The sequence below is a fragment of the Alexandromys fortis genome, unplaced genomic scaffold, assembly GCF_014885135.2.
Source record: "Alexandromys fortis isolate MF-2015 unplaced genomic scaffold, M_Fortis_MF-2015_v1.1 scaffold_74, whole genome shotgun sequence".
NCBI lineage: Eukaryota > Metazoa > Chordata > Mammalia > Rodentia > Cricetidae > Alexandromys > Alexandromys fortis.
Window position 1 is genome coordinate 2,803,861 of NW_026068008.1, and position 13,667 is coordinate 2,817,527.

The window sequence follows — 13,667 nt, forward strand, 5'->3', positions numbered from 1 at the left end:
AGGTAACAACACAGGCTTTAAACAGATTCTCCCGACTGGGCATTGGGATGACTTCTCAGACCCCTGAGTCTTTCCCTTCTCCTGGTCAATCTATGCAATGACACATGTTTGAGCAAAGTATAGCCTCCTGGGTACAGGTAGGCACAGCCCAGTCCTTAGCTCCTAGGAGGCTTCCAGGCTAAGGCGCCACTCCACTTGGACTGTACTATCAGGCTCTAAAATGGGGGGAGCTTCCAGGCGAGGACTGATTTCCATTTCAAACTGCATTCTGGTACTTTGTACTCCAGCACCATTGGCCGATCAATATTTAATGCTTGGAGATTCTGACTCTGCGGGAGTCATGTCAGGGGACCCTGGGAGCCAATCTGCTTGAGCTTCTGCGTGATAATTATTCATAGGCTCCTGCCTCCTGCTCTTTCTCTAGCACGGTCCCACTCTGCAGACTCAGTGCCTTACTCAGACTCCTCTCTTGCTCTCGCCGCGGCTACAGCAGGACCCTTCTTTGCCTTCGCCACCGCTCCACGCGTGCACATCCCTACAATGGCTAAAACAGCAATGGGTAAGAATCGCGCTTCTCTCTCCCCAAGCTCAAGCAGAAGCCCTTCTCTCTGAGGGCTCTGAAGACATTGAGAGGTATTTTATAAAGGAAAAGACATTCATGATACATGGGATCTGGAAAGGTCGGAGGCAGGAGGAGGAGATGAGAGAGTAACGAGGAGGTCTTTGAAAACCTAAAGCAAAGGGTTTATTTTTTAAAAGATAGACGTAGATAAGTTGGCCTCCGATGGGTAAGAATTTTATTCTACTTCCATATTTAAAATTAAAATGCCATGGGAGGGGAGGGGGCTACCTTAACTCTGCCTTCAGTGAGATGAAGGGACATTTCAGAAAGTGGTTTGTAACGTCTTATATTCGTTCTGTAGTTTATAAAGAAAATAGAACGGGAAGGGGTTGAGGTTGGGAGAAAAGAGAAAATGCAAAGGCAAAGCGGTCCCATCCAGGCGGTTTGAGCAATGGGTGGGAACGGGGGAGGGGAGTGGACACATTTAATGGTATTGTCTCTGTTGGAAAAACCGCTAGTCTTGGGGCGCGGTGCAGGGAGGTAAGCGGCCGGAGGGGTGGGGTAAGACCTTAGCTTCTTTGTTTTAGGGAGAGGGAGGGGAAGGAGGAAGAGGGCGTGGAGGGCAGGGATGGGCAGCTGCAGGGGCGGAGAAGCGTGTGAGGCGGGGAGGGGTAGAGGGACCAGGCTCCCAAGACGCCAGGGTGGGGTTTCTTTGTGTGTGGAGATACGGTCCCCCGGGTGGGGAGGGGGGCACCTGCAGCGCTGGGCACACTGTGTGGACCGCCCCACCCTGTGCGGAGTCAAGCGGTCTCCACCCTGACCTAGCTGCGCGCTCTCAGTGGAAAGGGGGGCGGGTGGGGAGCGCAGCGCGACACCAGAGAACCCAGCCCTGCGGGGACAGAGGAGCCCCGCCACGCCCCGCGCACACACTAGCAGCCTGCTTATGCCAGAGACCTGACCGCTAACCTCGGCTGCCGCACCCTGGCCTCATTGTTCTCCAGTAGGGCTAGAGGAGAGTGGGTTAACATATTTTTCAAAACCACGTTAAATAGGATATTCAGACATAATAGCAAAAAGAACAGGAAAAGAAGAAAAAAGGGTTACTCCAAACTCCTTAGGTCGTTTCGGGGCGGGGGCCGGGGGGCGGGGGAAGAAGAAGTTTAGGGGAACCTAGAAGGCTGTACAGAAAATAATACAGATAAAGAAGTGTGAGCATGATAAAAGGCAAAAGAGGTCAAGGTCTTTAAGAGGAACCACGTGCAATTTCCATTTTGTGGGTCCGACAGGGCCAATTATTAGGAAGTCTTTTGAGCTATGTAAAACCGCAGGAGATTCCAGATCCAGAACCTTCGTTCTGAATAGGTCCTGTGCCTCGCGTGCGTGGCCCAAGGGTGAATAGACTGTGAGGGGCCTGTACCCAGGAGGAGACTGGAAGTCCCCTCCCCCATGCCCGGCTCTGGTTGCGGAGCAGGGAAAAAGATGTGGACTGGCTCCACCCTGCCCTGCCCCACCCTGTCCGTGGAACCCCGCAGATTCAGATTCCAGGCTGACTGACCATGAACTTGGGTGGGGCTCCTGAACAGTCTGCAGCACAGACACCCTTCTTCCACGCCCTGCTTCCCAGAACTGCCCTGAACCCCTCAGGGGATGCAGACACCTGGCCGCGCTCACGGTCGCGGCGATAAGCCCCTCCCAGCGGAGGGGTGGCAGGGCAGAAAGGCGAGCCCCGCCCGGCCACACAAAGACGCGGCCGCGCCCTGCCAGGCCTTGGACCACAGAGGTGACCCCTTCTCTGTGGTTCGAGAAGGTGTCCTCGCCCACGCACAGCCGAGAGCCCAGGTACCTTATCCCCAGCCCAAGCCCATGGTCCACTGTGTTCCAGGAAAGAGACCCCCATTGAGGGTCCTCCAGTGGGGCGTGGCTCGGCCCCACCCCTCGCTGCTAGACCGGGAGTGGCGAGCCAGGCTGGCACGCACGTGGTGATCCCGCGCGTGGACTGCGGCCAGCCCTGCAGCTCTCGCCTTTCGGAACTGGGCGTTCGCCCCCGCAGGAGCATCCCAGGAGAGGGTTCTGCGCAGTGTCCTGAGCTACTCCCGCTCGCCACGATTCGCAGTCAATCAGCCTGTCCAGGGGGCTTCTGATGTGGGTTGGGGTGATCTTCATGCACTGTACTCCCACCAAGGGGTTTCAGCTGCAGACGACTGGCTAGTTACTCCTCATCACCAGAACTGTGATTCCAAGTCACCCTGATTGTTAGTCCAATATTCACTCTCTCCTTAGTCTCGGCTGTTCAAAAAGGATGCTGGTCCTTTTGATACTGATAAACCCCTTGCCACTAATTCTTCTTGATCATCTTCGCCTCCACCTCCTCCCCACCCACAACCCAAAGATGATTTTGTCTCCTATTATTCAAGTTTCTATCAAGCAGATACGTTTTGGCTTCCCTTCGCTGTTGTATGTTCATGAGGCTGGGACGCATGTGCTGGTACTTGCTAAGGACAGCCTCCCATGCGCCAAAGATCGCTGAATAATTCTCCACAGAATTGTTTGTGGTTTCAATGGGCGAAACCTATATATAATCGAGATTATTCCCTCCACAAGAGGGCACATCTGTAAATATTTAAATATAGGTTTTGCACACAATTTTTGTTGTTTTTCCCCAAATCTGCTCTTAGAAGTGCTTTTTGATACAGTCTCAATTCTACCCAGAAACAAGAATGGTGAAATGGTAACACCAACCAATGAAACTCCCACCCCACATATGACAGGTGCAGAGGTCTTTCTGCCTGAGGCTGCACTCGTGAACGTGAAAAGAAACACTACCTCTGCAGTAAGAAAAGTGCCATTTTGGCTTTTGGGTTTTGTTTAAAAAAAATCCCAACTGCAAAGAATAATCAATTAATGTACAAGGCAAGTGCTTTTCTCCTGATTCCTTAAACAATTAGTGTATTCTGTAAGCTCGTGCTAAGTATGTATTGCCTACTCTCTTCTCAAATGGAGCCGCAGTATAAATTGATGCATGCATAACTAGAAATAAAAAGCTGAAGATTTTCAAGGATGTCGGGGTGGGGGACTGAAAGAAATAAACGGGGCTTTGTCAACTGATTTCACATATCTAACTCATACTAGTTGGGTGGGCGGCAGCAAGCTTGCTACGCCCAGGGAAGCACAACGCCAGTCGCTGGCACAGTGCTGTGTATTAGGGGATCATTGCCTGTGCTGTGATGGAAATCTATGACGGAAAGTCCGTTTCAAAATGATCGTTAATACTGAATGCTTTGTAATTTTAAAAAACAACTAAAATCCTGACCTCTGTTTTGCCAAAATTCCTAACGGTTTTGCACTGACTTACAGACTGATCTCGGGTAAATTTTCTATGACGAGAGGAAAGAGGCATGCTTTCTGTTAGAGCTGTTGCTATTTCTTAATCATTTAAAATGTTTAGCATAATTTAACTTTTTCTCTTTAAAAGTGTTATCATTACTTTTGGTTTTAAATTTTTAATTATGGATTAAGTTAGAAGAATAAGCCTTAGGTCATTTGGCACTGTTTGACTTTAATCAAATTCTCATTGTCAGTCATAAAAAAAAAATGCTACGAGGAGTTCCTTCCAGGATGTCATGAAGCTGGTTCATATAATAAAATAGTTTCCTTTTGTAATTTAGAATCAAAATAGTTAATTAGTTCTGTGGTTATTTGATGATATCTATCAAGCAAGATTTTTACATAAAACCCAAATTACTGAATATAAAATTTATGAATTCATCTCGAATGTCTTTTCATTGATAAATGCAGTGTATCTTCAAAAAATGCTATTATTCTATCCATTGATGGTTTCATTCTTTTAAATAAGACGGATTTCATGATCATGTCACTCCAGTAGCCAGTTGCCTACGTACAGCTAGATAAAACTGGTCACAGACAGAGCATGTGACAGCTAACAGCTCAAACCCAGACCTGGGTGTGGCCAGCCCCACACTGATGGTTAACCCCAGCTCTCACCAGCCCCACACTGATGATTAACCCCAGCTCTCACCAGCCCCACACTGATGATGGTTAACCCCAGCTCTCACCAGCCCCACACTGATGGTAGTTAACCCCAGCTCTCACCAGCCCCACACTGATGATGGTTAACCCCAGCTCTCACCAGCCCCACACTGATGGTTAATCCCAGCTCTCACCAGCCCCACATTGATAGTTAACCCCAGCTCTCACCACTTTTCTTTTGTTTGTGGAAAAACACAAATTGTTACCATGCAATCTGTAACAATCTATGAAGTGTGGCGGTTCACAAGAAAACACTCACTAGTTAGTGACAGAGCTATTTGCTTTCTGGGTCTCTCAATCNCCCAGCTCTCACCAGCCCCACATTGATAGTTAACCCCAGCTCTCACCACTTTTCTTTTGTTTGTGGAAAAACACAAATTGTTACCATGCAATCTGTAACAATCTATGAAGTGTGGCGGTTCACAAGAAAACACTCACTAGTTAGTGACAGAGCTATTTGCTTTCTGGGTCTCTCAATCGGAGACCAAGGAGTCTGCAGTATCTTTTCACCCCACTAGAGGGCAATCAGTTTCTCTAAGAATGATTTCAAATGGGCTTCAAACATTAACTGTTCAATAAAATCTTTCTTTTTATTGGGATCGTTCAATTGTTGACTTAATAAAGCAAAGCCATGCTCTCCCCCAGTGAGGGGGAGGGCATCTACATCTCCGCGGTGAGACCTACTGACTGTAATCTACAAGTTGGCGGAGCCCTGGAGAATTAGTCCCTTATGATCTTCCTTTCCAGTTTCATTACAGCATAATTATTATATCATTTATGTTACTTCTGGGGTTGCATGCTGCATAAATGGTAGAAAAAGTCAGTGGCAATAGCAAAATTATTTAGGAACAGATGTTTTAATTTGTAAGTAAAGGCATAAATTAAGCTCATGTTTACTTATTCGTTTATTTAAATATGATGCACGCTGGGCAGAGCCCTAATGTCAGAGTCTCCACCTTAGGGGGGCTGCAAATGATATAAGTAAAGCAGGCAGGAAAATGTGATCCTGGGGGCCAGACCCAACCCGATCACAACTGCTTTCCATGTTAGAAGATTTTCCAAAAGGATCTACCTTTTTAAATCCAGTCAGATAGTTTTTGTGTGTTTTCAACAATCAGGATTTACACAGGATATATTTATAAGTATATATGTTTAGAGTTGATGATTCCTGAAAGATGTTGAAAAATTAGTCTTAAAACCTCGGAACAGTTTTATTGTCTATTAAATAACTAATATCCATTTTAAGGAAGAAAAAACAGATAAGTATAAGCATAAGCTAATTTTGATAGTTATCAAAGTAAATTCTTTCAAAGTACAAAAAAGGAAAGTTCTTTTTATATATTTACATAACTATAGTCTACCTCTGAGGTATTTAATAGTTTCATATTATGGTGTTTCTCAAATTCTAGTATAGTTTTCATTGTAGTTAGGATTCTTATGGGGTAGGACTGGCTGGAGGTGGATCTTCAACTCTGAGACCCTGCTGAATGATGCCACTTCTGACCACCGAGCTATCATGGTTAGAATACAAAGCTAAGACATGCATGCATCCTCATAGGAACCTCCAATGTTATGTCTTAGGACTTTTAAACCTGTGGCAATGAATTACAAAATATTTCACTTCCAAACTCACGCACAGGGATTTAATTCCTCGGAGGATTGTGTATTCTGTGCCATCATTCTTTCTTAATTAGATTGTTTCAAATATATTTATATTAAAAAACTAAACAGAAGACTTTCAAGAGAAATTGTGGGAGAAATAAGAATTTGGCTGTGTGTGAATGTGTCTATGAAAAGAACATAGCTTGTGGCACAGTTAAGAAGGGATAATAGAAAAATGGAATCATAGATTATACTAGATTACTGTTATCCTCAAATAATATGCAAAACAGAAATTCAACCAAGAGCCTTTGTAGGATAATGTACAATTTACTAGACAGTTAACTCGGCATGTATAGTCCATACGGGAAATAAAGTACAGCAGCATTAGCCAGACTGAAGTTAGTATTTATGCATAGTTATTACATACCAGATTATTCCAACAGAGTATTCATCCTGGATTCTGAATAAAAAGAGAAGTGTTAAGAACTCACTGGGTTATAATGCCTCTATACTGGAAAACAGATTAGGTTTGGTATGGTATCACATGCCTATCAATCCCATCACTCAGGATGCTGAGGTAGGGTTGTAGGTTCAAGGCCAGCCTGGACTATATTGTAAGAACCTAATTAAACAAATTAAGTAAATAATTTTTCTTTTGCTTTCTTAAGTCAATAAGGGGCCTCTATTATTCAGTATTACCTTTCTAAGAAAGTTGGTCTCGAATGGAAAAAAACAGGTCTTTAAGGAATATCATCAAAAATATGATATGTTAGTTCACCCATGAAGTGGGTAGCAGACAATGAAGACATTACTACATTTCTGGAAATTCTGCCCTGCAAAAATGATACTAGACACAAAATGTCTCATTTAAAACATTATCCCAAATAAACACTGGCACAGATGGTAGAATGCAGTGACAGCCCAATACTGGAGGAAGGTTGGCCTTTGCCTTGTTATTGTTTTCATCTCATCCCAGGTCTCTGGAAGCTGGAAAACTTTAGATCACTGGTTCTCAACCTTCCTAATGCTGCAACCCTTTAATACATTCCATCATGATGTGGTGACCCCCAATCACCAAAAAAAAAAAAAAAAATACTACTTCCTAATTGTCATTTTGCTACTGTTCTGAATGCACAGGATGTCTGACAGGAGACCCCAGAGGGGTCCAGACAAACGCGCTGAGAACTGCTGTTGTGGATTGTTGCAGGTGCGAATATGTCCTTTGTTTGGGGGACTTAAGTCTGTGTTTGTTTTGCTTTGTATTGTTTTTAAGAAAGGAATGTTAAGACGGCAATACAGGCGTGGTGTGTATTAAGTGCTTAATCCTGGCAGTTTTAGAAATAACATTTGGAGAGGACAGAAATTGAAACTGACGACCTGGAGTGAGATTTTAGTCCCGCAATCAACAGCATTGCTAGGGTGTTGCTTAAGGAATCGTTTTTCTGATGCAGGCCAACTGCATCTTTCACTCCTTCCACAGACCCCAGGCAGTTAATCTTAATCTTTAGTTTTACGAAAGAAACTAGATTTAAAAGAAAAATAGAGCCCAGGCATCTGCTTTTAATAAATCTATACATTGTTTCAAGATTATCTTACTAGTTCAGAAGCAGGCAGGCAGGAGATCTGTGGGAAGGCTTTGACTCCCTGGTGCAAATTTTTTAATTATCTTTAATAAAAGAATCAGGCCTTGTCATTTGTCAAGGAGACATTTGCAGCAGTAAAACCTGTGTTTATAATAACCCATTTTTATTAGTCATGATTAAAGATAACATTTTGTGTACATTTGTTCTTGCAAAACACGTTTATGTCGATGTAAAGGTTAATGCATCCTGGCACTTGCTGTGCTAGTCACCTGGAAACAGCACGTCCAGGGCCTGTGCCTGAGAGAAGCACCATGTCGTGCTATGAAGCAGAACCAAATTCCTAAGAATTTGTTAATTTACAGTGTTGTTGACCTTAGGAAAATTGTAAGTTCCAAAATTTGCCTTTTGACAACAAATAGATCATTACAGTTCTCAACACATTAAGAATGGATTGTTTCAATACTGAATGTCATTTTTGCTGGGTCACACTGCAATGCCTTTATGAAGATCCACTTGGAAATTATCCTTCTGCAGTAATTAGACTTGGGGTCTTGGAGACGATGCTGTGTTCTCAGTTGTTCAAGAACCTGGGAAAAAGGCAGATCATCAACACTGTGAACCTATGAGTCAATTAAATGTCCTTACGTCAAGATAAAGATACTTAGATTAAATCTACCTAACTCTTATCCCCAAACTACATTTTATAAGAGATATTTTAAAGAATACATTATTGTCATTAGTAATCTCTTCACCCTTTTTAGAAGATTTTATTTTTCTATGAACATCGACTATAAAGTTTAATTTCTATTGAATAAAATTGCCCACAGCAAACCTAATAGTCTGCCAGTTTAAAAGAAACATAACTTCCATGGAAGAAAAAACCAACTGGAAAATATATATATATGTATATATATATATATATATACATATTCTAAAATTGAGGCCAGCACAACACAATTATCTATTGCCATTCTGTAGCTCCCATAGCAAGCGACCAGCTGACATCCTCTTAACAACCGCTCCAAATTACCAATCAATTCAAGTCTGGCAGATCACAAGACCCACAGTCCCGTCTCTTGAAAATGTTTCTTTTCATTCTACTTCAGCCAAAGCAAACTCTTTCATTTACAGTTTTAAGAAATGAGCATATAAGCACAGAATAATGGGGGTTGTTTGGCTTTTGTTTGTTTGTTCTTAATAGATGGCTCAGCAGTTGAGAGCACTGGTTGCACTTCCGGAGGACTCAGAACCTACATGGTAGCTAACAACAATCGATAACTCCAGTTCCAGGAAAGCCAAGACCCCAGACAACCTCTGCAGGCCCTAGACACACAGGTGGTACACAAACAGACATGCATACAAAGCACCCAGACACATAAATATTTTAATTAGACAGTATGATCTGTCTATTTGGGCAAACATTCACTTGTTTTGTACATTCTTTTTAAAAACTTTTATTAAATATTTTTTTATTTATTTTTGCATACTGACCACAGTTTCCTATTCCTCCTCTCCACCTGTTCCTTCTCTCCAACCCCCCTCCCATTTATGCCTGTCCATCTCCTTCTCCATTCAGAAAAGGGTAATCCCTATGCTTTGGACACAGCATAGAAGCAACTCTATTAAGGGTGAGCAAACTTAAGCCTAGAAGAATGGACTCGGTCAAGTGTATAGCAAGACCAGAAAACACTGGTGACCAAGGTAGATATGAATCCATTTTAATATAGATTTGATGTGAATAGAAAATATATTACAGTTAGTGCTTGTCCCTTCATCCTGAAGTCAAACATATGCAAAGAAGAAAAGTACATGCTAGGTATATTTTTCTGCAACCCTAAATCATGTCACTTAAGAATGTCATTTAATAGCCCTTACATAAAACTAAAAACCTATATACTTACTCTTAGTATGTGAATGCTGACTCTATTCAGGAGCCTGTGCCATATATCCTAAGAGTATAAATTGGTCTTCTCCTCACCCTTGGATAATTTACTATTTTGAAAATAACAAGATCTTATACATAATAACAAAACAGAAAGGCAATACAAAAGTTATACATAGACAGCTTCTGCATTTTAACAGTGCTGTTACAGCTTCCAAGGTATCTGGCAAGTCGGTGCATAACAGGAGCATCAGTGGGGAAGGGCTGAGATCCCTGAGATGCTGCAAGTCCCTTCCACTTGGAATCCTTTGGTTAAAACATGTATCAGAGTTTCCTGAGCAACAGCAGCCCTTTGGGGAGAGAGTCTGTCCTGAGGTTTTGAAGTTGGACCCATGAATTGCCATATCTAGTTGCTAGATGGTGCTACTGCGACTGGTCTAGACCCACACCAGAATAAAACACACAGCATAGTAGTGACCAGGGAGGAACCCGGTGGTCCTTCAGGGAGAGGGCTCCTTCCTTGCTCTGCCCTTGTTCAGTGCAGACTACTTGGCTTCCTCATTCTTACTATACCTTGGCCATGGTGATTTCCTTTGTGACTCTCTCTAACCAATCACTAGAGAAACAGCAATCCTATCTGCCTTGTCTATGTCAGAAAGTGATTGTCAGCATCCAGGAAGTAAATGTGAAAATGAAATGATTAGTGTTTGTCAGGTAACCATGTAAATGCAGGAGCTTGTGTTATTTTATCATTAGCTATAATAGCTCTGAGTGTGTGTGTGTGTGTGTGTGTGTGTGTGTGTGTGTGTGTGTGTGTGTGTTTGAGACAATGTTATCACTCTGCAGCTCAGACTGACCTCAAACGTATCTGTTCCTCATACACTTTTTAACTGCTGGGACTACATGTATGCACCACTACACACAGGTTTGGGGGATAGGGGTGTCCCATGTAAACATCAACTAGCATGTATTCAGAATGAATAAAGGGGATCAAGAAACGTAGTCTGAACCTGAAATCATCTGCTTTTGAAAGATATATTCAAAATAGTGAAAAGTGAATTGAAATGATGATTGAATCTCTCAGGCCATAGCACATACCACTTTGAGGGGCTGGATATCAGAACCCTGCTGAGCAATCTGAGCCTTCTTCTTGAGAAGTAACAATGAAGTCACCCAGAATTCCATTGGTATCCCTGCTCAACTTTCCTAGCCTAGGCTTCTTCAGTGGAAGATGATGCCCAAGACAGGAATCACCCATCTGAGAGACCCTCTGACCATAGCACAGACAGACACAGAAAACATAAATGGGCTAATAAGAGGCAGGTAGAACTCAAGTTGCTTAGCCTTCACTTCCAGTTCTCCTTCAAGCATGTTCTTAACCCTTCGCCTCTGAGTCAGCATCACTGAAACAGATCAAATCCTAATCAGAGAAAATACCCAGCCCAATATCCATGTGTGCTGACAGCTTCATTTTAAAAGCTGCTTTTGAGATACACTAGAAAGGCAAAGCTCCCTGTCATAGGAGTGTGGAGCACAAACAGATGCCAAGTCCCGAGGGAATGAAAAGGTGGCTCTTCAGTTCCCAAAAGTGCTGCAGCTGGACCTGCCTGTTCCAGGTGAGAGAGAGAGATGCAGGAATGCGAAGATGCATGGGTTAGACAGATGTAGCTTTGCTCTGCTCACGCCCTATGAAGCCCTGAGCAGAGTGATCATCCATTCTACAATATTAACATAATTCTCACCATTTCAGAATGGGAACTAATGCCTAATTATGTGTTACTCACTGAGAGAACTAGGTGAGCAACTGATAGCAAGCATCTGACAGTTTAGAAAGAAATTGATCACCTTCTCTGATTCCCTGAGCCAGAAAAAATATTTTTAAGATTAAACACCTTGATTCTTACGCTAACTTCTACACATAATGGTAACCATTGGAAAGTACTTGACCTATGGAAATGATTCTACTCAGTAATTCCTGGTTGCAGAAGGAAATTTGATATCCTACCCAGCTGCCCATGTAGTAAATCTCCAAGACAAATCAATTCTAAGCAAGGCCAGAATTTGATAGTCAATGCATCTCATCTGAGGCAAAATACTATAAATAAGAAAGACAAAGTAAGGGTGTATTTTCTTATCTTTATTTCTGTCACATTTCCCTGACATTAATATCTCATCATACTTCAGCAATGTAGGTAACATCAGTAAAGTTGAATCTTCTTGCCTATTTGGGAAGATTCATCAATTTAAGACATCAATTAAATCAATAGAAATTAAAATTGACTCCAGATATGCAAAGTCTACACTTAGGCCTCTTGAAGAGTAAGAAAAAGGACAATTAGAACACATGAGCTCAAGCTCACATGCGTACACACACACACACACACACACACACCTTTCCCAGACCCCAGCTCTCTTGCCTTCTGCTCAGTCATCCTACCCTCCAATCTCCTTGTTGTTTGCCCTGCTCTCCCACTTCAATTTCCAGCATCCTTGGTATTTCTCCAAAAGAGCTATTTATAAAAAAGCATGGTATATAAACAACGGCTTATATTTATTATGTGAGTATAGATACCTTGAGAAAGGTCTGAGCTCATACTTACAAGCATGTTTCAGATTAGATATGGCTTACAATAATCATAAAGAACTCAATATTTTGTCAGCTTTACAGGCTATAGAGTTCAGCTGGTACACTCCTACTTTCTCATTAACATGGAATAATGAGCAGGAGGAGCTTCGCATGGAAGCACCAGGAGGAGCTTCGCATGGAAGCACCAGTAGTATTTAAAGCCTCACAAACTCAAACCACATTGTAAGAAATGCGCTTTGCTCTGAAAAATGCAGCCACTCTCCTCGCTTTAAAATCTCAGGAGAGCTGAAGCTCACACGGCAAACAGGCAGCGAGAACAGTGCTTCTTCTCTCTCAGCCTTGAGAGTTGAAGTCTAATATTAAAGCAAATAAGATGAAAGTCAGGATTTTGGAGGAATTTATTTTTCCAACTTGAGGACTTAAGCAGCTTTGAAAAGAACTGGATTACATTTGCTGAAAGTTTACCAAAAATGACATATAAAAAATTAGGAGCACACACAGTTGCAGTCTGTGATATTTATAAGCTGTATTTTAGCTTACCTATGACAAAGTCACATGCACAGACAGGCACACACACACACACACACATGCACACGCATGCATGCACACACTCTCATACTTGCATACATGCATGCCACTTGAGAAGGAGCACTGGGCTTTTTTTTATTTATGAATTAATTAAAGATTTCTGTCTCTTCCCCACCACCGCCTCCCCTTTCCCTCCCCCTCCCCCAATCAAGTCCCCCTCCCTCGTCAGCCCAAAGAGCAATCAGGGTTCCCTGCCCTGTAGGAAGTCCAAGGACCACCCACTTCCATCCAGGTCTAGTAAGGTGAGCATCCAAACTGCCTAGGCTCCCACAAAACCAATAGGTGCAGTAGGATCAAAAACCCATTGCCATTGTTCTTGGGGTCTCAGTAGTCCTCATTGTCCGCTATGTTCAGCGAGACCGGTTTTAACCCAGGCTTTTTCAGACCTACACCAGCTGGCCTTGGTGAGTTTCCGATAGAACATCCCCATTGTCTCAGTGTGTGGGTGCACCCCTCCCTCGCGGTCCTGAGTTCCTTGCTCGTGCTCTCTCTCCTTGTGCTCCTGATTTGGACCTTGAGATGAGCACTGGGCTTTTCTATCTGTCTCTCATGGCTGTAAAGAATTTTAAAGCTACACAATTTAAAAGATCAAAATTAGAAGCTATTGCTCCAGAAGAAGTCCATAGCTATGATGCTGTTCTGTCCAGATCATTAACATTTGATTAACTTTATAGCCATGAAGACACTAAGAATAATTAGCTAAGAAACCAGATTTCCTGCCGTTGCTGTGCATTGTCCCTGAACAGACTGTGGCAGGTTCCCATGGCAATCTCCACAGCTCCCCTTGAACTTTCCTTCCTGAACTCCTCAGGATTG

General features: G+C 43.0%; 1 protein-coding gene across 1 annotated transcript in view; it reads left to right on the plus strand.

The window, feature by feature from the left end:
• The first annotated feature begins 472 nt into the window (after positions 1-472).
• Stmn2 (stathmin 2) overlaps positions 473-13,667 on the plus strand; it is a 48,647-nt gene continuing 35,452 nt past the window's right edge. Inside the window, exon 1 of the mRNA XM_050161733.1 lies at positions 473-559. Within this exon, the coding sequence (XP_050017690.1) occupies positions 541-559 (19 nt within the window). The 5' untranslated portion in view covers positions 473-540. The remainder of the gene's footprint in view (positions 560-13,667) is intronic.